This window comes from Amblyomma americanum, chromosome 4, assembly GCF_052857255.1.
Source record: "Amblyomma americanum isolate KBUSLIRL-KWMA chromosome 4, ASM5285725v1, whole genome shotgun sequence".
Taxonomy (NCBI): domain Eukaryota; kingdom Metazoa; phylum Arthropoda; class Arachnida; order Ixodida; family Ixodidae; genus Amblyomma; species Amblyomma americanum.
This window is the reverse complement of record NC_135500.1, coordinates 122311524-122338580: the sequence shown is the minus strand read 5'-3', so window position 1 is coordinate 122338580 and position 27057 is coordinate 122311524. Positions and strand designations below refer to the sequence as shown.

At 44.9% G+C, this 27057-nt stretch overlaps 1 protein-coding gene across 1 annotated transcript in view; it reads right to left on the bottom strand.

The window, feature by feature from the left end:
- The window catches only part of LOC144130340 (guanylate cyclase soluble subunit beta-1-like), a 111934-nt gene that overhangs the window by 25439 nt on the left and 59438 nt on the right, over nt 1–27057 (bottom strand). Inside the window, exons 2-7 of the mRNA XM_077664270.1 lie at nt 23801–23874; nt 22183–22286; nt 19373–19612; nt 17397–17562; nt 13175–13430; nt 3833–4219 (exon numbers count right to left, since the gene is read on the bottom strand). Coding sequence (XP_077520396.1) covers nt 3833–4219; nt 13175–13430; nt 17397–17562; nt 19373–19612; nt 22183–22286; nt 23801–23874 — 1227 coding nt within the window. The remainder of the gene's footprint in view (nt 1–3832; nt 4220–13174; nt 13431–17396; nt 17563–19372; nt 19613–22182; nt 22287–23800; nt 23875–27057) is intronic.

Below are 27057 nucleotides of genomic sequence, written 5' to 3'. Positions count from 1 at the left end.
GAGCAGAAAAAAATGTACTCTCTGTCCTTTTGTCATTTTGAAAATATTGGATGTTACCGGAGCACACTTTTATCGACATATGTAAGAAAAACACTAAAGACTTCTTTTGGTTATCAGTGTGCTAACACACTAGAGTTCCTGCTACTTGAAAGGGTGAGATATGTGAAGCGTAAAAGTTGGTCTATTAAACTCAATGATTCTTTACACCGGGCACAGCAGTGACGGCACATATACGCACAAATGGTCGCATGGTTGCATTTAAAATTCGTGGACTATAAAGAACATGTCTATTTCTGTTGAAGATGTATGCACAAAAATTAAAACTAAGAACATGAGATTGTCGATCAGGAGCCGTGAAATATGTTATGATTGCTCTATCTCTTCTCCACCAGTTCGCTGCCTGCCAGGTGATGACCTTAAGCGCTCTGGCATAGGCAAGCTGTCGCAACGAACAAGGCCGACACGCATTCCAGCAAAACGGGATCGTTCTTTCCCCGCAATGCCACAGACGTTTGCGCGCACAACGCGTCGACTTATGTGTCTGGGCACCGTGGTTGCGAAATTTCCCTCCTTAAGTTTCGTGTCTCGTTTCGGCGCTTTCGTTTCACCGCGGCTGTAAGAAACCATGCGACACCGAAGCGAGCTATTTTCCTCGCGAAATATACATTATCACTGTACTCAGCCGACGATACTCAGAAAAACATACGTTACTTACTTCGCAAAGATTATGTTTACACTGCACGAAAAAAAAAAGAAACGCTGATATCAAGCCGGGTGCATGTCTTTCTGTGCTACCCAACAGCGTGGCGATAAAAACCGTATTTTTTTAGAGTTCTTTCAATTTGTGCGGCATAACCTATGGATATTGAAGTACTATCATCTTCAGTTGGACTTTTATGGTTGAAATCACGCCGTACTTTGGACGACTGGTTTGCTGGGAACCGACGAGGAAAGGGAAAGAGGAAACTGGCGACGTGCACACCGACTGATCTACCGTTGGCAACGCGACGGGATCGATAAGTGAAGCCTCAAAACGTGCAACGGTGCCAAGGAAAGTAAACAAAGTTTAAGCTACTCCTTACTAATTAGTACACGGATAATCTAGAACAAGGAGGGGTGATTTATTCTGCGATGTTCTTGAACGTTACGAATGATACCGTGATCCATCTCAAATTTTAGGCGTCACGGTTAAAAGAACCTGAATGCTGAATAATGATGTTTATTACAGACAACTATGAATTACTCCTGTAATGCATAAGGCTACTGCATTTAGGGTTACGAGTTCACTAAAGGGACCACTAGCTTCCTAATTTTTCACAGACTTGTACTTTGCGTCTGTTGCCATCACACTGAAGGAAAAATATCGTCATATAATAAAAAAACTTATTTTCAAATGAACATTACAAGAAACCGCCGGTGCTTTGACAGCGTGACTAAACCTTTAACGTGTAAAATAACGATTAGCCTCGACCGAAACAACCTAAAGATTGGTCTTGGTTTTCTTTAAAGGTTTATGTGTGCTGCTAGGACACGCTTTTTAGCTATTATGAGTTCTGGCGGCAAGAATTTACAGCGATATACTCTAGTGTGCCAAAGGAAATTGCTTCAATTTTGGTGTATGTTTTCTTTTGTATCAAAAACTCAAGTTTTTCCGCTGCGCCCTCTGAAAAGTAATCTGATTGCACTCGGTCTAATATTATGCACTGGGACGCAGATGACAGCAATTAGTGCACCTTAGGGAAGCGTCAAGAAAAGGACAGAATTAAGTGCGGAAATTTGAGGTAGCAGAGTCTACCTGTTTAAATAAATCCGGAGCATATGCAAAAGGCAGAAATGACAGCGGAATCGAATAAGAGGCGTTTGTTGGGATCACCGCATATGAAGTTCAGGTTAGTAAAAGCTAACAACACCAAGGCTAACATGAACTGCAAATATCGGTCTCGCTGAACCTACCGCTCAGTCTAACGCAATCGAGGGTGACATTCAATTAAATGTCGTGGCACTGTTTTTATAGCGCCAGCAGTAAAATGAGATATATTGGTATATTTCCTTTCACTGTTTGGGCTGCAGATCTACCTTTGCTTTACTACATGAGAACCCGTACCCCAACGCATTAAGCACGGCTGTCTTCAAAATCTCCGATGTCTACGTGGTCAATTATGCGGGGCGGATGGGACCGATACTTTGCGAGACTATGCGAGAAATCTTTACATAAAGAAAGAGGTTCGAGGGGTAGTGAAAAAATGCAAAAAATTATCGTTTCTATGCCTTCTCAACAGAGCCGCTTTCGAGACCTTTTCGCAGCTTCCACCGAGGACAAGGTGGAGAAAGGTGCGAGTGCGGTGTAGTTTCATGTCCCTTTCCTGCTCGAAACTGAGTACGGTTTCAGAAAAAGAAACATTCGAGCGACGCATACGAAATTTTGTGCTCGGTACTCAAGCCGTCATTAAATATGAAAGGAGATTCTTTTTGTTCTGTGCGCTCGAAAACAAAATGAAGATATCTCGGGAGAGAACATAGACTTGAGACGCTGAAAGGAGGGGATCCTCGAAGCACGCGAGTGCACAATTGCTTTGAACTGTAGCGCTTTATTTTTTGTACCCTCGGCAGGAGCGTTCGTTTTCTGTGTCGCCCACGCGCTGCTTCCTGTCTCTTTTTTTTGCTCAATTCTTTCGTCACCCACTGCTGCTCGGGCTCTTAGCGCCATGGAGAAGAACCACACACTTGGAATACGTCACTAGGTTATTTAAGAGCATCAGCGGTTTCAGAAACTGAAATCATAAAACAAAGATACGTGCAGGGCAAAAAAATGACGGAAGGCGCTTATGACTGCGTGCGTGCTTTGAATGCGAAATCGTTTTCTCATCATGAGCTCTGTTGCGAGGTTGCTTAAATATTCCTTCCTTTTTAATGACGACGCTATAATTAGCATACAGTAAGAAGAAAACCCATACACTAGGTTCAACTTTACTCGCCAAGGAATAACGCGTTTTTGCGGCCCATGGGTTCCATGCGCGCCTCGCATTCTGAAGCTTCTCGTTTCAATTCACCAAATAATCAAAAGAAATTTTACTTACTCTCCTTTGCTCTAGACGTCACTATCTTATGGTCTACTGCTGACTTCAAGCGAGAGCCCGGTGACGTCATTGCATAATTTTATATCTTGAACGGTGACTGACGCCGGCTTTTGTGCTAATGGGGCATATAATGTTTTTGCATTAATAAATTAATTATACGACATAGGTACCTCGCAGGTGTAGAAGAGAATGATGCGAGGCGCGCAGGAATCAAGACAAGGGGACAGATCACAAATGAATACTGTGCCATGACAAGTGCCCTGGTCTGGCTTTCGAATCAAATAGATGGAGATTATTGGAAGAAATCTCGCTCTTTGCTATGGGCATAATAGTGTTAATGATATAAGCCATAACGAATACACTTTTCCTCCCCGAGATTTCGAACGTTAGGTGCTACGCGCCTAATTATTGCGGTGTGGATACATGCCCACTGTCGATGTTGCTATGCAATGACTGAAGGGTGGCGCCACCTGTACTGCCCACTCTACACTCATATACATTCTTCATTGTTTCCGTCCCTTCGCCTCCACCACTGTCCTGGTGCGGAGTATCAGGCTGGATAACGTGTTACATCGTCCGTGTCACCGTTCTTCTATGCATTAAGGTTTCTCCACATTTTCCCTTCTTAACCTACATTCTCGTGATTCGATCCGTGGAGCTGGCACGACATGCGCAGCATTGCGTGCAAACTTGTCAGCGAAGCGAAAAACTATAGAGTTCGTGCGAATTAGAGCCAAACTAAAAACGAAGCTCACTTTCGCGGGCAGAATGGCGTGCAGCAGCTCCTCGGTGCGCTTCTTGTCTTCGTCCAACTTGGACTGGAGCATGCGCAGTCGGTTGGTGGCCTCGTCCAGCTTCCCGATGAGTTCTCGCTCACCGCGGTGGTGGTGCGATCGCAGAATGAGCTCCCTCGCCGGGTCGTGGATGGCCAGGTCGCTGAAGAAGAGCCCCATGCGGCGCATGTCGTCGATGTCCTTGACGCGCGGCGAGCACAGGAACAGGATGCTGTGCGTCTCCTCCACCGACACCATCTGGCCTTTGAGCCGCAACACGGGCGGAGGCGCGGGATTGTTTAGCGCGTCGACCTCCGCGCCTACGGCTCGGGTCTTGAGCACGCCTTCTTTTGTCTGTACGACGAACACCTACGGAGAAAGACAGTCAGGTTTCTGTTGTGTTTAACGTTACCCGGCGGGAATTTGTAGAATAGTCGTAAACGTCTATGGTAAAAAATTATGGCTGTGTTCTTCGTGATCTATGAATATATTTTACAGCGAGAGCTGTTAGACGCCCCTCGTCGTCGCCGTCGCCGTCGGCGTAACCGATGGGTGCTTTACCATGGTTACCATGGTTACTATGGTAACGCTCCCACCGGTTACCATTGCAACCAGGGTATCGTTATCATCGCGAATTACACCACGTAGGATGTGTTAAGACCTTTATTAATGCTGTGCATCTGTTTGTGTCTCGTCGCCTGATGTCACCTTATGTTAACCTGGGTCGCATAAGCCTACGGGTGGCTCTGTTTGGAAGAGCCACCAGCCAAAACTAAATGCCTACACAGCTATCGCTGAATCTCGCGTTACACAGTCGTAACCATCCTGTGATTTTTTTATTAAAATTTGAGAAAAATATGGCTAACAGGAAGTAAATATTGCCCCTTCTTTTTTGTTCTCTAGGGATATTTTACTAAGCAAGAGCTGTTCGCTTCCTCATTGCGATCGTTTGTACACACCTTTATGAAAGCGGTTGCAATATAAACGTCCCGGCATGAATGACATATTAGTGGCCTTTGATTCGGGAGCAGTCTTCCGGAGTGGACTACTTTATACTGTGAGTGATTGTGTATATGAAGTGTGACACTACAATGGCCTATGCTGTAGTGTGACTGAATATGTGCATAGATGGTGACTTCTGGAGTGGACTGTGATGTGAACTGTGTGGATTGATTGTGTGCATAGATGGTGACTGCGGGAGAGAATGTGTGGTATTATAAGAGACTGTGCGCTTAGCGGGGTAGATGCGACATTGTTAATATCGAAGGGACGCTGCGGTGGAGAAATTGCCGGCAGACAAAGCAAGGCTAACCCCACCTGTAGCATTCAACACCTCAACCTCAACCCACTCTGCTGCAACCCCAGGGCGTACTAAAGCCTCGAATGATAGTCGTCATCGGACGAATTGAAAGAAACTCTGTAATAGATTTGCGCCAGTAACTGGTGGTATTAGTTCCTGGTATAAAATTATGGCCTCAAGCGTTCGCAACGTGAATATCTTTTTTTTTATTTTGGTGGGAACAGTATCGAAGCCTCTTCTCTTATATTCGACAGTGGGCTCTTTGATGACGCAAGGTTTAAGCTCCATGCGTTTGAGAACGGCACGGCGCTTCTTCTCGTTCTACGTTCATCCTTCGCTTTACTCTTTTCCGTCCACTTTTCGTGCATCCTTTTAAAAGACGTGCTAATTTTGTTTTTAGTTCGTTTTATATTAAAAGGCGGTTTGTGCTCGTTTCCTATGAACCGCTAGAAGCGCTGTTCTTTAGAAGTTCATTTCCATTGCGGTAGGACTGTCTGGTGTTGAAAAAAATCTGCATTGAACATTAGCAGTGAATGCATTTTTATGAAATTAAAGTAGGTACCTAATTCACAGCTTAACGCGGTAGGAAATTTACAAAAGTGAGTAAGTTGCATAGCCAAAAGCTGAACTGAATGGCAGAATATGAGCTGAAGAAAGCGAATTGTTCAGTTCAATTGTGCTCTGCTCATTTTCCTCCCGTAATCATTAATTAATTACACGTAAAATTGAAATTTCTGCAAACTGCACTACGTGTCTAGATCGCGCTTCAGTAGCGTAATGTTTGCTACTGCCATTTAAAGTTTTCGGTACTTAGATTGAAGGACACTGCAGAAAGGTGAAAGTTTCCTGAACTTACAAGAAAATGAGTTAATCATGGAGCTCACTGTCAAGTTTTGGATAAGTAACCCGAAACCAATTGCAGCACATTTTTCTCCGTACTGGGCACATCAAGCACTCTTTTGACAATAGGCACAAAATTCACAGACAATATCGTCAGCGAGAGTAGCTCAAAGCACGAAATACTGTAAGAAAAGCGCACCGTAATCTATTACGGATCATAGATAAATGGTTGTTTATCAGTCTCACATATCGGTGGACACCTCAACCACGCCGTACGAGGAGGAAGGAAGGTGGGATCGAAAGAGAAATAGGCGCCGTATTGAGGGCTCTGGAATAATTTAAATCGCCTGGGGATCTTTAATGTGCATTCACACTGCAAAGCACGCGGGCGCCTTTTGCTTTCGCCTGCATCGAAATGCGGCCTCCGCGGTCGGGTTCGAACTCGGGTACACCGTATCAGTAGCCGAGCGCCTTAAACACTGAACCACCGCGGCTACACGCATCGTGCTGAATGCAACGCACTCTCGCGCTGTGCATTGAACATCGTCGTGTTCATCAACTTCCATCTGCGGCACGAACAGATCACATACGATTAACCTCGATCAACGCTCAACCTCTTGGGGAGTGTTGGGGAGAGTCCCTCATAAGACACTTTTCTTTCCTTTAGATTTTCTTCATGATCGAACGCGCACCCGGCTTTCTTTTTTGCTTTTTATGTATGGCGGGCGCGGGTGCTGTGTTCGCCTCATGCCATAAAAAAGGAGGGGGGGGGGGGGATGGTGCCATCACATGCTTACAGAACGCTCCGACATTCATTGCGTCTGGACGCCACCGTCACCGCCTCCGCCGACAACCATGTTGGTGAGCATGGCGAAAGCCTCAGGATGAAACTGTCTGAACCTCGCATCGTAATTTTTTAGGCCTTGCTGCGCTGTTGATCGACAGAACTGGCACTTCAAGCACGACTGTAGACATCGGGTGTTTCAACACTCATCTTCCACTGCAGTAAAATCGGTCACCACTATCGTGTATGAACCAACGCATACGCACGGAGCCTCTACAACGACTGCAGTTTCGACGTCTACCCAGCGCGCTGGATATTTAAAGCCAGTCTGAATCGAGATGCCCCTGTACGTGGACACGGCGAGAGCCTCAAGGTGGAACTCTCTGATCCGCACATCGTATTTTTTTCAGGTTAGGCAATTAGAAGAATGTTTGAAGAGTGATGATAGGTTTATTATTGTTCTGCCATGCTTATACTCGTATAATGCCTGGATTTGGCCTATATTGCACACTTATGTCGTTTTTGTTGCATTCTGTTTGATCTGCTAGCAATATTTTATTTAACTCTCACCCTGTATCGGCCCCTAGAAGGGCTGACAGTATCAATAAATAATCAATAAATTAGTGCTGGTTACTGGCCGTACTGATAGATGGCGCCACGGGCTCTTTGTTCTTGGGTTCGCGTGCATTACATGATGCCGGAAACACACGTGACGCTGTTGCCTAGCTTATCATGTGCCACCAGGACTGCGCTCTTGCCTCTCGGGCTGCAGGGTGGAACATATGCTCCTTTGAGCCGCGACATAGCTTCGCCCACCACCCGACCACGAAGACGGTGTTGTTCACACATGCGCTGCTCCGGCGGCAGCGTAGCACGTAGCAGCAGGCTGACTGAAAGGTTCGCCAAAGTTCATTTAGGTCCGCCTCCGTGTTCTCCTCTGTTCTGGCACCAATCTCACCCGCGGCGAACCAACAGCGGGGGCTAAAAGCATGTTATTCTTAGAAAATGATGAGTACTGATCACGTGTGCTGGAGCCGCAAACTAAACTATTATCCTGAAAATTACTGCATCTCGCTTTCATATTGAGCCGACTACAGTGGTCTCTTCGATTGGCCGCGCCGTCCTTTCAGTGGCTTGTAGTCGACCTGAGGGTTAAAATCGATGTCGCCGTAGAATCAGAGGAAATGAGTGGGAGGCATGTAGCGAGATATAGCGACAACATAGTCATCTTGCGGCAGAAACAAATTGCGAAGCAAAGAAGTTCCTCCGTACAGACCTTAATCTGTGCCCACCATGTAGCTACAAGCCCTACACTCGGGCCGTCGACATTTCTAAGAGCCCGTTACAAAGATAAGAGATGGGAAAGAGGGAAAGCGCAGCGAGAAAATCCTCACGGACAAAGAGCAAGTAAGCAAAGCAAAAGAAGCGAAGGAAAGCTGAGAAAAAAAAACGAAAAAAAAGAGAGAGAGGCGCGACTATCATTGAACAGGATTCTGCAGGTGCCGTCTATTTCTTAGGTGTTCTTTTACTTTGTGCCGGAGTGAACTGCCCTTCTCTTCGGGAAATAGGCGGTTACTGAGAAAGAAAGGCAAAGATTGTCTCTCGGCGCATTTGGAGGAAAGAGTATAGGGTTGGCGCAGAAACGGGAGCGAACAGATAGGCTCCCATTGGTGCCAACTAAAGATGACTCGGTGTGGACGCCGTTGCGGATACGACACGACGCTAAGTGCGAGCAAGAAAGAAACGTCGCGAAAACGGCGTCGTGGACAAAGGGGAAAAAAGAGGGACAGTGGGATAAGTGGAACGTCGGAGGAACGATACACGTGGAAAGGGCAAACGAGAGCACAAGGCAAAAAAAAAAAAAAACTGAACACCGAAGCTCAGTGGCAGTAGCAAACAATGTGTGTGCGCCCGACAAGGGCCGACGTTGGGGAGCGCAGCGAGAGCCAATGTATTTACGTTTCCACGTAATGTGAACATACGCGATGGATGCGATGTACAGTCTTTGCCAAAAGTAGCCAGGCTGTATGGTTTGCTTCTCAGTCGTATCTTAAAGCTCTTATGTTAGCCTTCAAGTTCTAAATCTCTATGTGGTAAGGAGAACGATTTTCCTCATTTTACAACACCTATTTTATCAGTGGGGAAGCCGTAATGACTCTACTATACGAACGAGAGGCAAGCCATGCAGCCTCGTTACTTTTGGGAAAAAACTGTACAGTGGTAAACATTGATCACACAACCACATGTTTTTCTTCCCGTTATGCACAGGTCTGCCGGTTATCTCCGAGAGGCCTTGCCACGTTGTGCCAATATACATTATTCCTGGTTATTTACCTCCAAAGCCACCTTACCTTGACGTTATTTCTGCGGCGTACATTAAAAAAAGCGATTTCAAAACGAGCTTTTTACTTGCACGCAGTCAGTGCTTATTCCCAGGTAACGAGAAAGAGGTGTATTTCCCGCTTTTCTTATTTCTATACCAAGATATGAAGAAACCTTTAACACGTTTTCATTTTAGGCGCAGAGGGGAAGTATATATTTCCCGAGAAAGGAGGCTCTGGTGTCTGCGGAAATCAATTTCGGCCTTGCGGTGTTTCCAACTTTGTGAGTAGCTGAGGTAGGCGCATTGCTGGGGGCGCTGTTCTTGCTCTGTGAAAATTTTTATTGTCTCAAGCGCCAACAGGCGACGCACTGCCGTATCGCTGCTGTAGCCGCCGCGGTGGCTCCATGGTTATAATGCTCGGCTGCTGACCAGAAACACGCAGGTTGGATACCATTTGGGGTAATCACATATCTATTTCACTAGAGACCTCTGCACTGTGCGATGATAGTGCATGTTAAAGCCCCCCAGGTGGTTCTAATTATCTGGAGCCCTCCACTACGGTGTTCCTCATAGCCTTAGTCGATTAGGAAGGTTAAACGTAATAAATAATGCAACTTTATCGCTTCGTCCCTTTATCGCTTTATCTTTTTCACACGTGAGCCTCTTCTGAGTACCCACTGACACTCAGTTGTTACCTTGCTATAAGAAATACAGGCAGCAGTGCGTAGTTTTTCGTTCAGTGATGTGTGGAAGTGCAAGAGAAGTTATCCCCCACGAAAAAAAAAACCAGTACAGTGACCAGCATGTGATGAGAGATTCAGTTACCGCTGTATCCGGCGGGGAATATAAATTTATTGATTGTTTTGTGCCTTCCTCTTTGGTGCGTGGCACTTGACGTAACTATGCTGTCACTGATGACTTAACTTTGTTCGGACCTCGCAGTGACGACATGCGTGACTTCACTTTATGAAAAACCAATCAGCGTGTTGCGCCGCACTTTGCCCTGGCTCGTTTAAGTGACGTCATGCGTGATATCGCTAAGTGCTGACCAATAAGGGTGGCGTGATTTTACGTCGAAGCTGGACACTGGGAAACGTGCCTTTAATAGCTGTCGCTGTAAACAGTAGTAAAGCTCAGTCAAGAAACGTGGACGCCGATGCGCATGTCATACTTCGAGTATCGCACAGAGTAATAGTTTGCAATTACCCAAGGCTGAAGTGGGATAAAAAAGCTCCAATAAGTACATAAAGTAACTTGTCGCTATTGTATAAAGTAGCAAAAGGCAAGTGTCGAATTCAAAGTGCGACAAAAGCAAACGGCAAGTCATGGACCAGCGAAAGCCTTTTTAAAAGTAAGGTTAAAAATTAAATATGATCAGATATTTAACGGTAACTCATAGGCACTTAATTAAAAAAATGCGAATGAAAAAGTTATAGAAGAAAATAACAAAGTAATCCAGCGACTCGGTGCAGTGGCGGAATCACTGGTGCTAGTGGTTTTATTTAAAATAATAGTAAAAAGGAAGGAAAAGATTTTAGGTAGCCCCGGCATCTGCTATCGATACTGAAGCACTGAATACTCAATTTCGGGGAGCCTGCACGGAGAACAAAAAAAGTAGGACTTCGTCGCATTCGACTAAAAAAAAGCGAAAATTAGTTTTTAGGGAAAGGAAATGGCGCAGTATCTGTATCACATCTTGGCGGACGCCTGAACCGGGCCGTAAGGAAAGAGATAAAGGAGGGACTGAGAAAAGAAAGAGGTGCCGTAGTGGAGGGCCCCGGAATAATTTCGACCATCTGAGGATTTTTAACGCGCACTGATATAGCACAGCACGCGGGCGCCTGTGCGTTTCGCCTCGATCGAAACGCGGACGCCGCGGTCGGGTTCAAACCCGGCTACTCCGGACCAGTAGCCAAGCGACGTAACCACAGCGGCGGGTCGCAGTCACCGAATCCAAACAAAAACTAATGCGCCCTAGGTGACGCATTATTTATTGTTTTAATAGAGGACGTCCAGGACAGCTAACAATAATCAAGGCGAACAACTTAAGGCAGAAAAACAATTTTAACCGGAGACGGGAATTTTCGCTTTGTGCGGCGCTATATACAGTAAGATGACACTCGAGACGCCTTAGAATGAGGGAAAATGAACGAACTTCAAGAAATCCAAAATAAATTATCGGAACTGCTAAAACGTTTTAAAGCATCGTTTGCGTCTACTATTCACAGAAGCAGCATTTCAGCCACCCTACTGTTCGAACCCGCCGCGGTGGCTCAGTGGTTAGGGCGCCCGGCTACTGATCCGGAGTTACCGGGCTCGAACCCGACCGCGGCGGCTGCATTTTTATGGAGGCGAAACGCTAAGGCGCCCGTGTGCTGTGCGATGTCAGTGCACACTAAAGAACCCCAGGTGGTCGAAATTATTCCGGAGCCCTCCACTACAGCACCTCTTTCTTCCTTTCTTCTTACACTCCCTCCTTTATCCCTTCCCCTACGGCGCGGTTCAGGTGTCCAACGATATGTGAGACAGATACTGCGCCATTTCTTTTGCCCCAAAACCAATTATTAGTCAGGCCTCCTTTGTGAGCCTGGCGGAGGCACGGTGGAAGGGGAAGCACCAGCTGTGCACAGCAGTCTACCAAACAATGTGGCGGTGAGAAGATTTATGATGTCATTAACGTGGTCTCGCAAAGCACGGTTTCGAAAATCGCATTACGGTGGCAAAATCCGCTATACTTACCTTTCTGCCAAAAGCTTTACCACCATGTCTCTTGTCGGTGCTCATCGCCACAAAAAGCGACATTATTCTCTTGTGAGCCTCAACGAAATGCGCTTTTCTTCACCATCTTTGACTACCAGAGTTAGTGGTTTCAGAAACTAGGTTTGTGTTCACTGGCTGCTCGTTTCCTTGTCTTCAACGATTTACTCTCTGGGAGGGAAAACAAACCAAATATACAAAGGCATTCCCATGCGCCAGTGGCTGAGGGCCACCCTCAGATTTGGACTGAAGCCCACGTTTTACCTATTTAAACGTACTAACTGAAAAAGTATTGTACTCGGATTTATCTGCACAACATAGGCGCTCTTGTGTCGTCAATAACTTCGTATACCTTGCTAAATAGAGGGCTTAGTAAGGTCGCTGTACGTAGTCAACGCGACGTTTGGTGGTTTCCTGTCGTATGAATTCTCGCGCTCGAAGCCAGAAATCTCTTTACCCTTTCAAACATCTTGCCGGAAAAATGACTGCCGACCTATTTTAATGTTCCAGTGCCACAGGGCGCTTCACTGTGCGTTACATAGAGGAACTGAACGCCCCTGCCTATTGACACTTTCAGCAAAGATTGCACCAGAGAAGGCTTTTCTGAATAAGAATATCAAGCTGGGCTAGTTGGTTGCTTGACATGCTCCGGTAGTTACCAGCTCGGAAAAACATGAACGTAGGAAGAAAAGACATGGAGAGCTGATTGTGCCGTCTCTTCCTCCAACTTTGCTATTTTTTCGCGCTGTTAACAACTCAGGCAAGGCTTTTTTAGGCTATTTGAAATTGTGGAATGGAATATTTTATACGAACGAATGATTGCGAAAAGCTTTCACATGGCTACATGCTGTGTTCAAGCACATACAATTTTGTTACCAGCAATAGTGCTAAGATAAAGGCGAAAAAGAAGATGCATAGAAACAACATTCTTGGAAAATGATCGTTGGTGACACCTTGTGCCTTTCACATAGGCGCTCCGCTACGTGCGAATTCTTAGCTCCTTGTGGGATGAAAACTTTGAAGTTGATAACAGGCACATAGGCATCCGAATCGTTCGGACCGCCTGAAAAACAAGCGTTCGACAAAATGTTCCCACAGTTAAAAAAAATTTAGCTTTAAAACAAAATCATGCATTGATAGTTTACAAGCTTGGTGCCGATATGTATTAGATAACTATAATCGAAATTGACTTCTCAATGCAACATTGCCGCCTATACCAAGAGGATCTAAAAAAAAATTCGCTGGCGTTGGCGTAAAAAAACAATCTAGTTTCACAAAAGCAGTGAAAACAGAGAAGTCAAGCAGGGCACTGAAGCCAACCTGGTTGCAATAGCTGCGTATGGACTCGAAGGTGCAATCGATGACGGGTCGAGTGATCTCGAATATCTCGTCGAACTTGAGGCGGTGTCCCCGGCTTTCCTTCCAGCGGTGCCCGGCCAGGCGCAGCAGGCCATTTCCCGCCTGCTGTATGCCGAAGTCGCGGCCGAACAGGACGTGGAACGGCAGCGCCGCGCACATGGTGCGTACGCCAATGGGCAGGTCTTCGGGCCGGTTGCTCAGCGTGTCGGACGCGTTGCTGCCGAGGAAAGAGGCGGAGAAGAATTAGGCAAGGGTTTAACCCGGCTAAATGTAAGTAATCAATGCGAAACCTTGAAAGTTAAGCCTGGTAAAGCATGGCTAGACTTGGCTGCTGCTTGGTGGTTATGACTGACGTTTAGCCAAGGTTTACCAGGGTTAACTATAAGGCTTTCGCTTTGGTTACACTCTTTGTCGCTATGCGGCAGCCTCTCGGCGAGATACCTCCACTGGATGATCGGATTCGGCCTGTCGTCTTCGCAAACTCTGAGACGCAGCCAGTTCACGATCGTCTCGCCTGGGTCATCCATGACGACTGCTGCTGTTAAATTGCCGATAGCTCTTCTAATCCGTTTGCACCGGCTGGGAGGCAGCGGAGGCTATCTAGACAGAGCGAGCGCAGGGCTCCGGCCTAGCTGCGGTTGAGTGATATTACGGTTGTCACATGACTAGGCAGAGACGAGCGCTCGGTTTCGGCGGCAGGGGCGGCTGCTGAGTGACGTCATAGCTTTCACGTGGTTTCTGCTTGGTTCAAGGTCAAACTCGAGCACACGGCGCGCACGGCGAAGAAGCTACTGAAGGGAGTAGTAAAAGCTTTCGCTTTTAAAACAGGCACGTATCATAACAGAGCTGACCACCTTCACACATAAATTACCTGCATTGAAACTTGGGTTAGTTGCAAAGCGCTATTTAACGGGCGTTTGAGGGCGAATTAACGGATCTCCTCGTTTTGAGCTTTGTTGGCCGGTTTTCACGCGTGCATAAGTCGCAGGGTGGAAGGAGGACACTACGCAGTAAGTTGGGTTCAATTTCTTGAAGCTGCAAGTGTGCTATCAGTGTCGACCTAAATGAAAGTTCCAGGATTTATTTCGATCAAATGGTGGCTTTTACTGCTCCGCGACCGCGCACAGCAGACCGGTGTTTTCGCGTATAACTGCCATCAATATGCAGTTCCCACAGCCAGGATTTGATCCCCCAGCCTTGGGTTCATTACCTTGAGCTGAAAGCCATAGCCATACAGCTCCATCGTCGAAATTGGCACAGACGCCGACAAGTGATGAGCGACTAAAATTTGTCATCATATCATCAGCCATGTCATGTCCGGTGCAGGACAAGTGTCCTGCAAGCAGTGTACATATAATTGTTTACGAGCACTATAAATTATTCCTGTTTCAGTTCTTGCCTCCACTCCACAAGCAGCCATGGCAGACCCGTACCACGCCGCTCAATATAGTGTTGAAAAAAATTGATCTTTGCAGCTACTGCATGGACAAGTCCAGGCTTCTTGGAAACTAGGTTTAACTGTGAAACAACTGCAATGTTCTCTTTTTAAGATATTGAACGTAATCGCCCATTCTTTTGGTGCGTAGCAAAATATTTCTTTTAAAATTCGCCCAACGCTCAGAACGAGCAGTTAAGATTGCCATTAAAAACTAATGGGGTAAGATTTTGAGGACACAAAACGGTAATCCCAAAAAGAGTCCAGCTTGCAGTAGAGAAACCTGCGGATATGTTGATTGTTATAGTTGAGCTTTAGAATATATAAAAAATTGCATCCGTAAACAACTTCCTCTTGTTACTGCAGACAGAAGACTGCACAGCAAGCGATATCTTCCTGCTTGCCACAGGAAAATCATTGAAACTGCAGCAGTATGCAAAACCTCCTTCAATAAGGAAAAGGTAAACGCTATCAAACAGTACGTTGAAGACAATGCTGCTCATTGCGGCATTTATCGGGTGGTTTTAAAGTAACAGTTTTTATGAGATTTTTAAAATAATTTCAAAAGATGTTGCGTTCAGCAGCATCGTAGCATATTTCTTTCCTGTGCGATCCAACCGAAGGTTTTTATCCCGGAGGATTATATGATTTCGCAAAAGCCCCTAAGATATGTATTCAGTTTCAAACAGTGGAAGGTAGAAAACCGAATGTATTTTTTTTCGTCTTTCAAGAGCTTGAAATGCCGACACGCGTGCAATATTAAATGAAATTCCGTCCCTTAAAATCATACGCAGAGGTGCAGTCGTGAAGAGCCACCGTCGCGGCATCGACAGCTCCACCGCTGACGCCATAGCAACCCTCCTTCGATTGGAAACGCACGGCACGCCACGGCTGCCAGTGCCAGGCACGGAGCGCGCAGTGCAGGCGCGCATTGTTTAGCACGACAGCGTGAGTCGAAAACACAGCGATCGAAAGAAAAAAGTCTAAACAGTCCGAAAAAGCACGCGAGCCGACAGCAGTGTGTGTGCATGAGTATGCGAAATGCGCCACAGCCTGTGAGGGTTTTGCAAAAAGGTTTTTGTGCACGAAATGATATAGCTGCTGTCCTCGGCAGTTATACAAACGTCACCTTAGACTTGAAGTTGAGCTTTCCTGAAGTTTTCTCTCCGAATGGTGCCCTGGGAAAAAAAAATGTGCGAACCAAAGCCCTTGGGCAGAGTAGGTTTCACACCCAAGGGTATGGCTCGGAAACTGTTTTTCGTGGGGCACCATTCAGACTGTAGAGTCGGCCACGCTCTACCCCATGGTATGAGTCTCTCAATATGACAAAGAGTTGAACCAATTCTTGACCCTACACAAGATCACTCGGAGAGTAAGCTGTCCATCTATGACCCGGTTCAGCAGCGGGAAACAGTGCAAGCGCTCAGCGGGCGGAAACTGATGGGGTCCTGAACTGAGCATTCCACCCATAGCTCTAAACTTCAATATTTTCATTGAATAAAACTTTCCTCCCCCCCTCCTCCCCCGTTCCCCAATCCGCTGGGCAGGACTCAAACATGCGCCAGCGCCAATAGTGCAGCCTCCTATTCCTGTCCTCAGAAGCACTTAGTCATCGCCTGGGGAGCTCATAAACTCGATAATCAGCGTCCGCAGTTAAGTGTTTTAATTGCTATAAATCACTTCTCAACGGGTATATTGTCATCTTCGTAATATTGCTTTTTTTTGTTCGGCGCTTACAAATGTTCGACTGTAGTGGCACTGAGGTTTCTGACAGAAAAAGGCTGTGTGAAACGCTTGCTAGGGCGTGGGTTGGTTTATTCAAAACAAGTGAAAGGGTTGCTCGATGTGTGTTTTCAAGCAAGCAAAATATAAAGACAGTCTTCTTGAAATGGTTTTCTAATCGACCACTCGGGAATCCTCTGTTTACCATAAAAGTAACCACGAAAACCTTGTTCCATATTTTTAATATAGAGCGTTGGTTTCATATTTTAATAAAGTGTAGCTTTTCTGAACTTTTAAAGCTGGTGCAGATCCTTCTTTATCACATTGTCTTTAAAATAGGAAACAACTCTTGCGTATCACCTAAATTTTTTAGTCCTCTTAACTTTTCATTTGTTCAAAAAGTTAAGCTTGACCATTATTCTTGCACTGACCGTTATCGACACCTCTCTTGAATACCGCAAACAATTTTTTAATTGAACTAGAGGAATTTTTTCTCTTAGAGATATTTGTGCTGTTTACCCTGACGTACCAGTGCGCTTCAGGTCAATGTCCAACTTGCACAACAGGCGTAAACAATAAAAAGACAAGGGCAGATCGGTATCGGTGATCCATGACAAGAGAGGTAGCACAAAAACAAGACGACGGACAAAGAGCAGATACACTTACCAAAGGAGTGAACATCGATTTTAGAAACACGAGGCTTACAGTGGGAAACAGAGTACGCTTTAGAAATGCGAGTTCAATGACGGCCCAGCTTGCGGAAAGCGTGAAGAATGTTGAGCTCAGTTTTACCGTTTCAGTGCCGTAATATGCGGTGACCTGCAATCTACCTAATTTTTAATACCGCAGAAGATAGCGCCACTGTATGTTTTTGTTTTGCGCGCAACTTCTATGCATGTATTTTACTGCCTAGGCTCGCGCTAAAGCATCTACCTAAATAAAACCTACAAATAACCGTTAAACACAACTAAGTGCTAAATGTCAAATCTAAATTATGAAAGCAACTTTCATAGCTTCGGAGCTTACCTCGCCAGCAGGCAACTCTTGCCTTCCCGGTTCTTCTCAGTAACTTCCATGGTCACGTGAGCTTTGTCTCCAAACTCCGATACGACGGAGATGTTTGCACGGACTTCAGTGTTGAAGAATTCTCTGCCGACCACCTTGACGATGCCGAGCACAATTGGGTGCAAACCTTTTTGGGCAAAAGAGTAGAAGACGAGACGGTAAAATTCTACTCAGAAAATTAACCCTGACGATCACAAGATACTACCTCGCTAGGCTGCTCGCTCACTGAGGCACCAAATCACTCATTAAATGTACATTTATCACTGTCTGTCACTCACACAGTCACTAATACATTAACTGGACATCTACTTCAGTTATTCCTCCTCAAGGTTTTTTCTTTCACTGCCTACAACCTTGCAGCAAAGCAGAAGTGGCTAATGGATGAACATTTAAGAGAAAAATTGCGCAGCAGACTACTTTGCACTGTTTGTCATCATGATAACAACACGACACTAGAAATCGCAGACCTTTAAACACACTAGACGCCACAAAAGCAGCCTTTTCATAGTAATATATGTCTTGGTACCTTGATTCGGTTAATGATGTTTCCTCTTTCCGTATCATTTCGTTCTAAGAAAGCGCTGCAAGTCCGCGCTTCATTTTTGTAAATACTTTTTCTCGTCCAGGTTTGTTTTGAACAGCATGCAGTGAACAAAAGTGTACAACCATTCGCCCCCGTCTTCGCAACGTTGACGAAGTATGACTGTAAACCTATTGCAGTTGTGGGTAAGCGTGATGCCCTGGCTGACCTTCCCTTCACCGAGTGGTTGCTTACTTGATCACCGTTGTTTATGTTTCTTTTTTTATCAGGTCTTTTTTCTTGAAGACCTAGGCATCTAGTTTGTATGTGAGATAGCACAAAAAGAAATAATCGCCTATTACATTTTGAAGACAGTCTCATTTGGCTTATTCGCAAACAGTGCATTCCAGCATTTTGTGTCCCCAGCTTTTTTTTCCTGGAGTAAGATGCTTCACCTCAGGCTATAAGAAACGATATCGCGGATTTTGGCAATGCTGTTGGTGAGGCTGTGCGACTCCTATTTGCTAAAAACACATTCTTCCTCCTTCATCTCCTATGCTGCCCAAGGTGTACATCTTGAACATCCTCCTCAATGATTATAATGCATACTTTTCTCTTTTTGTTCCAGGCTTCAAACCACATATTCGCAGTCTCCAGCTGTTAAAAATGTCCGAGGTAATTTTATTCTGTGTATTCTCTGATCAGTCTCTTGAACCTTCTCTTCATGATCACAATGCAAACTTCGTTTGCCTGTTTGTTCTAGGCTTCAAACAACTTATTCTCGATCTCCAACTACAAAAAGTCTGGGCTCGTTTTATTTCGTGTCATGCGTGATCAGCCTTTCAAACTGAAGAGCCCTTCAAACATGCAGCTTCAAGAGGAAGCTGCATGTTTTTGCAGAAGTGTGACAAGAAAACAATGTTTTGCAAGATTTCCTGGAAAATCGACATGGGGAATAAAAGTGGAAAGGGTACTAATTTTTTACGCACACCTTCGAAAATCAAAATAAGTATGTTTCAGTATCGAACCTTACCGTCCTACCCTGAAACGCTTGGCAAATAATCACTCTTACTGAGGACGATAGAACCTAGGACAAAAGATTCATGGTAAAGAGGCTTCACAAAGAAGAATACAAAAATAGGACTGAGAAGACACAAGCGCTTACTCGCAACTGCTGAGCGCGTTTGTATGTATTCATAGTCAAGTAGTGACAAAAGAGAAAGACGAATAAATGGTCCGAGTTGCGAGTATGGACGAAGACAGACGGATAAAGAAACAATCCGACTTGAGAGTAGGACCTTTCGTCATCTCAGTGCTTTCTTCGTTTTTATGATGCTTTTAGACGAAATGTGCCATAAGCTCTCAAATGCTGTTCAAACTATATGCTTTGATCGAGGGGATAATAGACACGCCGAACCTTTCCGGTCGCTGTAGTAGTGCAGCAGGATCTGGCCACTGGGTCCTGGCGTGACGCGGAAGGATGGAGCCCGCATTCCAGGGTAGGTGGAAGCCAGGTGGTCGTGAAGGTTGTCCAGGTTGGTCAGGAAGTCGGCCATGTTGGAACCCAGCACACGCAATATGTGGTCGTAGCCGTGCTGCTGGCAGAAGTACAGGAAGTGCTCGCCGAATGCCTCCAGGCAAGTGTCAAGGTCCAGGCCTGTATACCCAAGTTTGACTTTCAAACATCCGCGTGGAATACGCGTGTCTTTTATTATTATACAAAAGTGGTGAAGCGCGTACTGGTGAGACAAGGCAGAAAATTAGTGCAGCTCGAGAAAATTTGATGACGGACCATTCAGCGGCAACAAGGAACGCTGAACTGCCAAGAGATTTATTTCCAGTGGTACACAGCTGCTTGTATATATGTATGCTGTCCGAGGCAAAGTAATCATTCACTTGAGCACACACACAAAGGCCAGCTCTTCGTAAGACAGGGCAACAGCAACTGTGTTGACACAGTGCTCTCCGTGTCTAACGGTGCTTTCTGATTGATCACTTCCCGCGTGCCTGCGGAAGGCTCAAAATAAAATTGTGGGGCATGATTGGTCATCGTGGTCACTACTACATCCGTCGTCATCTTTTTTTTTGCGTTGGTGTCACTTTCTAGGCCTCATACTGTCGTGTGTATACTATCTTGTGTGTTAAAACCCACCAAACGTGCTTGTTAGGGAGATAGCGAAGAAGCTGCTGTTCGCAGTAATTTTGGTCGAGACTGGTGGTACCCTTCATAAGACAACATTCAAATAATGGCGCAGCATGATCGAATACTGTCCACGTGGCTAGATGAGCAGGAATTTCTCTACTTCGCAGCCATAGAGCAACCTCTAGTGAAGATGAGATTTGTTGGGTCAGTTACAACATTGAGTGCAAATTTGAAATAAAAGGCGTTTTTTTTTTCACCTTGATGTGAAACAAACTGAGAGGCCTCGCAGTAGCCGTCTTTACTTCTACTTATTTAGTGATGCTTAGGGTTTGTTAGCATGAAAATGAATCCTTTAACAGATGGGTTGTATTTTTCACATAATTTGCTGATGTTGCCGTGTGGATTTTTCTTAAAACTCTTAATTTCAAATGTATAACAATGGCGTCAATAATACCGCATTTTCTCTTCCATCTTCGCACCGATAACTTTTCTGACTGCTCTAGTAAATACAGATTTTGACGGAAAGCTGAAGACACTATATTTTATATAAAGCAAACCAATTGACTGTTTTCTTGTCCACTACTTGAACATAAACAAATGTATTTCATAAATGGCATAGCGCTGCACCGGAGAAGACGTGAAGGCAGTACAGATTTTTCGCTGTTTTATACTCAGCAGCTTAGTCGCACAAGTCGAATGAAAATACACGAGTTGCCCAAGGTATTTGTCCAGAAATTTACTCAACTACCTGTTCGCGGACGGTGATGTCGAATGATACAAACCATTAAATAATGAAATTTTACTTTTTGCTTCAGTCTGTAAGAATGGAGCGGTGGAGAATTAATAAGTGACCAGTGCATTGTAAATAATAATCCCTGACTGCTCTGGGCGTATATATCATATATTTACATACCATATAGCAGTTGACGCTCCTTGAGACAAATTAGCGCTGACTACTTAGGAACTATCAGGTATTATAAATTCTCCATCGAGGAGAGAGCTCTCCAGGATTCCTTGTGCTCCTGCAGTCTCAGCCAGCCAGGCGGTTAATTTGTTACTCTGGCTGGGATAACCAAGCACGCCAAGTGCAGGAATGCCCGTGTGGATGCTACAGCGCTGGAAGAAACAGGAAAATGAGCGCAAAAACTGCTTTCACGCAGGTTTCTCTCATTCTGTAGCGCCTACTACAGCGAGTGACGGGTCTCCTCCCATAAACAGAAATTAAACGTAGGGAAGGGGGTGGTAAAGCATCAAGGTACTTGCCGACATTTGGACAATAGGACTTGTCGAAAGCGGTGAAGACATGTGCTCTTGTCTAAACGTTGCCAAGAAGCACCCTAAGGCTTTCCCTTCACTTGTTCACTTTGCGATTATTAAGAACCACCTGCCCAACCTCTCTCCAACAGGGTCGCCCATAATTTTTTTGCGGTGAAGGCATGCTGAGGTAGCTCTTGTCGCTTTCGTGGAGACGCTATCTCGGTTTATGATCAGCCGAAATACAAGAAACATGTCGTTGCAAAGTGTCTGTTTGGCTGAGAGGAAGGAGTTCAGTTCATTTAACTGATGCTTATATGTAATACCACATCATTTTCTGCCTACCTATGACCGTCAGCAGCGTTGTCAAGCTTTGTAAAGAGATTTTTATATTTTCGGGGTCAGTAAAGAAACCTTTCGTGATTCTACGGATAATCATGAAACAGTTTGACAAACGCAGGAACCCATTTCTCGTGGAATTCTAGAGAAATGGAGTGTGCTTGCTACGAATTCAATCGATGGTTCAATTGAACCTCTCAATATTTGCACAGCGTGTTCATAACCCCTAGTTTTTTTTTCAGCAACCTGAAGATTTTGTTCACAAGCTTATCGTGTAGCTGTACAACGCGGTTAAAGGGAAACGCCGAATACCTCTCAGGCTCTGAGGAATTTTTCATTGATGTTACGATTACGACCTGTTTTATTCCGTTGTGCACAGCACTACACGACTGCGCAAAACGTGCGCCATTGCACTGCATAGTAAACGAAAGCCGAGAAATATTCCTGCAGTGTTGTTTTGAGCCAAGAGGAAAAGAAGGCAGCCCACTCACCGAGCACCTCGCAGGCGGCGCCCACCAGTTTGAGCGTCATTTCGTCCGTGTACACCTTGTGCATCAAGAAGGAGGCCCCGTGCATCGTGATGCCCGACTTCTCCCTGCATGGGGGACAACACCCCCACAGGGATATTAAAAACAGAACTGAGTTCAAATCTATGCAATTTTCGGCTTTGTTAAAAACCGATTCCCTGGATATTTCTGGCTATATTGATGTCTGTACGTATCAAGAAGACGCATTTGTTGGCGAAAAATTGGCACGTAAAGCTTTCCCGCCGCTGAAGTAAACCTCTTGGCGTCTACACCGAGAAAGACTTCGTGATAGCTGTTCTTGAAACAACAGGTAGTGTAGCTTAGCTTCTGTGATACCTGCGAAAAACACTGTGTCGACGCGCAGCAGGATACCTTTAAAACTAGCCGGTAAAGGCGACATCTCTATTTGATGGTTCATATTCTTCTAGCTTGTATAAGCTCGGATCTCCTGAAAGTAGCCTTTTTTTCTTTAGAATACCGTAATCTATGTATACAGGCCAATTTCGATTTTTCTTTAGCGTCCCCTTCAAATGTGACTGCAGTTTGTTCACGATGCCCATAAGAAAAATCACAAATCCTATCAACAAACCGACATAGCAGTACATGGTCAACATAATCATAGATAAAACCACGGTTAATACCGCTGCATGACAACGGCAACCCCAATATTCTCTAGCAGCACAATGTTCACAAATGAATGGCAGTGAATAATGGGAAAGGGAAGAGACAAGGGGGGCACTGGTACGCCAGCAGAGCTCGATATTTTCCTACACATTCACACCTAATCTCATTTGCCACTTTATTCTCAGCCATCGCTTCTTACATTTATTTCCTTGTGATATATTCCACGACGTTTCCGCACCATAGGTTAGCTTTTCTCCCCCTTGCATGACGCGCCTAAGTCGCTTTTACCTCCCTGATTTCGGCAAAGCTATCATTCACTAGCGCTTATTCTGTAACCCACTCTGCTCTTTCCTGCCTACTAACGTTATTCCGATCAGTTTACGTTCTAAAGCTCGCCGCGCACGCCTCAATTCAAGTATTTTCGTTAGCCTAAGCTTCAGTCCCATACTACAAAGATTCAACATTTGCCGTAGTGGTAAGAAATTGCGGAATAATATTAAAACAATTCTCTTCAGTAAAATTAATAAGCTGACATTCACGACGCTGAAGTTGTACACTTCGACTTCACTGTGCTAAAAAAGAGTTTTTTGAATACATGTACGGTTAACATCACAAAGACGCCAAAGAGGCCCTTTGAACAGAAGCACCCCCTTTCGTCTTTAGCGTCTTTACGTACCAGTCGCCTCTGTTTTTCTTTTGGAAGGCGGTTGCTCTTCTTAATTTCTTAACGACCCGCCTGTAGCTTCCAGCTTTCGTGTGTTATACCGGCTTTGTTTGCGAAAACTCTCATTATAATGAAGTAAATACGGCATCGACTTTCTTGACGCATTCCTTTGTTAAATCTTTTAACGAGAGCAGAAAGAGATGATGACAATCATTTGCTGATTTGAACGGCGCAGGGTCAGCTTCACCGAAAGTTCAATGTTTTTGATGAACAGGGCTTAAGGTAGCAACTTACAGCAACTCCTTCCATGTTTCTGCTCCAAACTTCTTTGTCACAAGATCTTCGAGAGCGCAGTGGATGAAGCCGTACTGCATAGAAGCAAAAGTGCAGATTCAAATTATTTTCTTTCACTCCTCGGTGCACATAGAAATAATTATGGCACAGGAATAAGTTGTTTCTGCTGTTCGTCTTCAACTTGAGCACAGAACAGCATGTGCGCTCTTTGCGCCAGACTTTGTGTAGCAACAGCTAGAAACCACCTCTACCTCATCCTTTCAGTCACAAACTGCGTGGTTCACTACGAATCGCGGTGGCCAGGAGAGAAGAACCACTCCATGATTCCACATCGTTCCGCCGCTTGGCACCAAAACCATCTCTACTGGTTTCATTCACCCTGCGACCTAGGTCAGAAATCCACATCCAGACTGATCTCTACTGAGGCGGTGCAGCCATGTTGAGGATGAAGTCGTTGAGTGCGTTAGGAGGCCCATTGGCCAAAGGAGCTGGGCGACATGTTGCTAGCTAAAGTACGAATGTTTGCGTAGTTTATACATGTTTTGTGCTTTGTAAAAGAATTCATACCCTTCTCATTTTTTTTCGCATACAGAATTGGACCTGCTGCCAAACGCCTGATTTTTGTCCCTGCCATGAACCGTGGTCATGTCTCAAATGCAGCTCATCAGGGGTTTAGCAGACATGGAAAAAGTGAGGCAAGCGGAAATATTATCCTCACCTGGGAAACGCATTCCGAAAGAACTGCTTTACGAAGAGAAAACAAATGCAAGGGTGGGGAGGAGTGTATTTCAAATGTATTTTTAAGTGTATTTTGAGGCTAAGTGACATTGTTATTAGCTATGCTAACCTTCGTTCTACAGTATCTCGTGCAAAATAACGTATCCTTATTCTTTCCTCAGTTTTTTGCTTTTCACAAATTATTTTTCACAATTTGTTTTTCTCCTCATGCATTCACCTTGCAGAGAAGTCAGACACATTACAAGTGTGAACGAAGAAGTTCCAGACCACAATCGCAACAAGCCGGAAAGCATTCTCTGCTCTTTTTAATTTTTGTCTACATCAGTATCTGTAGTTCAGCATAGGTTTTGTGCTCTGTCTGCGGTGAAGTGCAATGCATTTTTCTCTGCTAATATCAGATATACATTTTTAGGTGAACGCTGTCATTTTAAGTTCTAGTGTCCTCACTTGAATTAAGCGGTACAAATAATCTGATCGATAGCAATTGCGCATGGATCGTACCTGTAGTAAAACAACGGATGTACAGTAGGAAAATTCTGCAACTTAAATCAGGGGTTCGGTTTTCATTCTGCCCTAAAGAAAAAAGAAATGCTAAATTTAAAAATCTCACCATCAAACAGAGTTCCGCACACAAGCTCTACGAAACAGGAGAACTATCGGCTGTGCTTCAAAACTTCGATTTGCTAACAAAACGCACATGTACAGAAAACGACGGGTGACTCCGTAATGTCATGCATGGAGTACTCATTCATGTCAGGCAGTATAATTCGACCTATGACACAAATTGGCGCCTGTATTTTTGGCCTCCTTAGATCAAGACGGATTTTCTGATTATCATAATCGTCGTGAGGAATTTTTTTCTTGAGTGAAGGAAACTTTCTGAACGCAAAGAAAGCTTAGCTGGGTTGATTGTTCCTCTCGAGTTGCGCCTACAACAGGAATTGCGTGAAGGCAAAAGAAAAACAAAACAGTGATAAGAATACTTCTTAATTTTTGTCACCTCATGGCATCACAATAGATCTTTCATTTTATTACGTTCAGTCATCTATGTCGATGGTAATTAATGGCGACTCAAGTCTTGATGAGTTCAGTTACATACCTAAATATCAAATAAAAGTTTTTTCTTTCTTTTCTGTTTTCTTTGTTCATTCAGCCTGAAATTCACGACTGTAATGACAAGGTCATAACAAGAAAGAACAGAACACATTTTCGCCCTTGCGCAGAACCTTCAGTGACTGCCTGAGCGCTGGTGGCGGAAGAGGGATAACCTCCAGGGGTAGGTTATCTCCTATAGTTCTTGCCGCAGAGGATGCATATCCGAAGGCAATATCTTGAGCAGTTTCGAGCTTGGCACCGTATTTTTACGCCACACCGCGAAACGTAGACAGCCAGCGCCGGCTCCACCTCGGCGTCTACTTTATCGAGGACCAAACTTTTTTCCAGTATGATGGAGCCAGGGACATTGATATCCGGAGTTCCGGCTACGTAAAAGTTCTTTCACGGCTTTCATGGCCGTGTTTGCTGCCGTTTCGTTCTAAAAAAGACGCACTCAACACAAGACGCAAGAGTGTCGTAAGCAAAAACAACTTAAAGGCGTCAGAGGTTTTCGCAGGGTTCTTGCAGATTGGGTAGGGAAGCTCTTTCTTTTCTACTTTTTTTGCAGACGTGGCTGCTTGCTTTCGAGGCCACGACCACAACGCGTTCTTTGCGAGCCGGCGACGCTTGTTGTCTCCGCTCGTACCGCTCTGTCGCAGGGGCGTTGATAGATGAAGATGGATGCTCGCCCAAGTGGTATTTCGAAGCGCACCTTACACACAAAGGTCACCGATCAGTCACCAGCGTTTCCATCGCACTCGATGGAGCAGTCTCTTGACTCCTTAAGAGCACTTGTTTGCTCGCAAGCGACTTCTTTTTATTTGAAATATAAAACCTCCCCGAGGTCTACGAAAATCATGATGGCCGCGTTCAAAATCTTATTCCTTGCCGCGGTCACTAAGCCAGGGCACTGCCGAAGGATTCAGTTAGGCCTTGTGTGAAAATGGCCAGTATCCTTACGAGAAACACATACCCTCGCTGACAAAATCGCAAATCATGCACAAGTTCTTCATATCGTGCAAAATGTTCTTCTGAAACATAGACAAAGCACTATTTATAAGTTTTCTTGCTCCTGTTCGTGTTTATTTCTTGTTAGAATTTTTTGTAGCCCCCTCTCCGGTTTAAACCTTTGTGATAATAAATACTTAATTCGTTAACATAACATAAAAACAATGGTGCTTGTCGTAGGTGACCGCTGTGGTAGTTTCATTCTAGCAACCTGCATCCGATATGTTAAGGTACTCACCTAAGTGCGCTTCGGTACCCTGTAGTTCATTCGACACTTATCAGGTCAGTGCAAATAGACAGATTTGCAAACTTCTCTTTACTAGGAGTTCCTGGTGCAAGGCGCTTTTAGCTTGGATGGCATTGAATCTCCTCCAGCTTGCCGGCATTTTAAATAAAGTTTTTCCTACCTACCTATT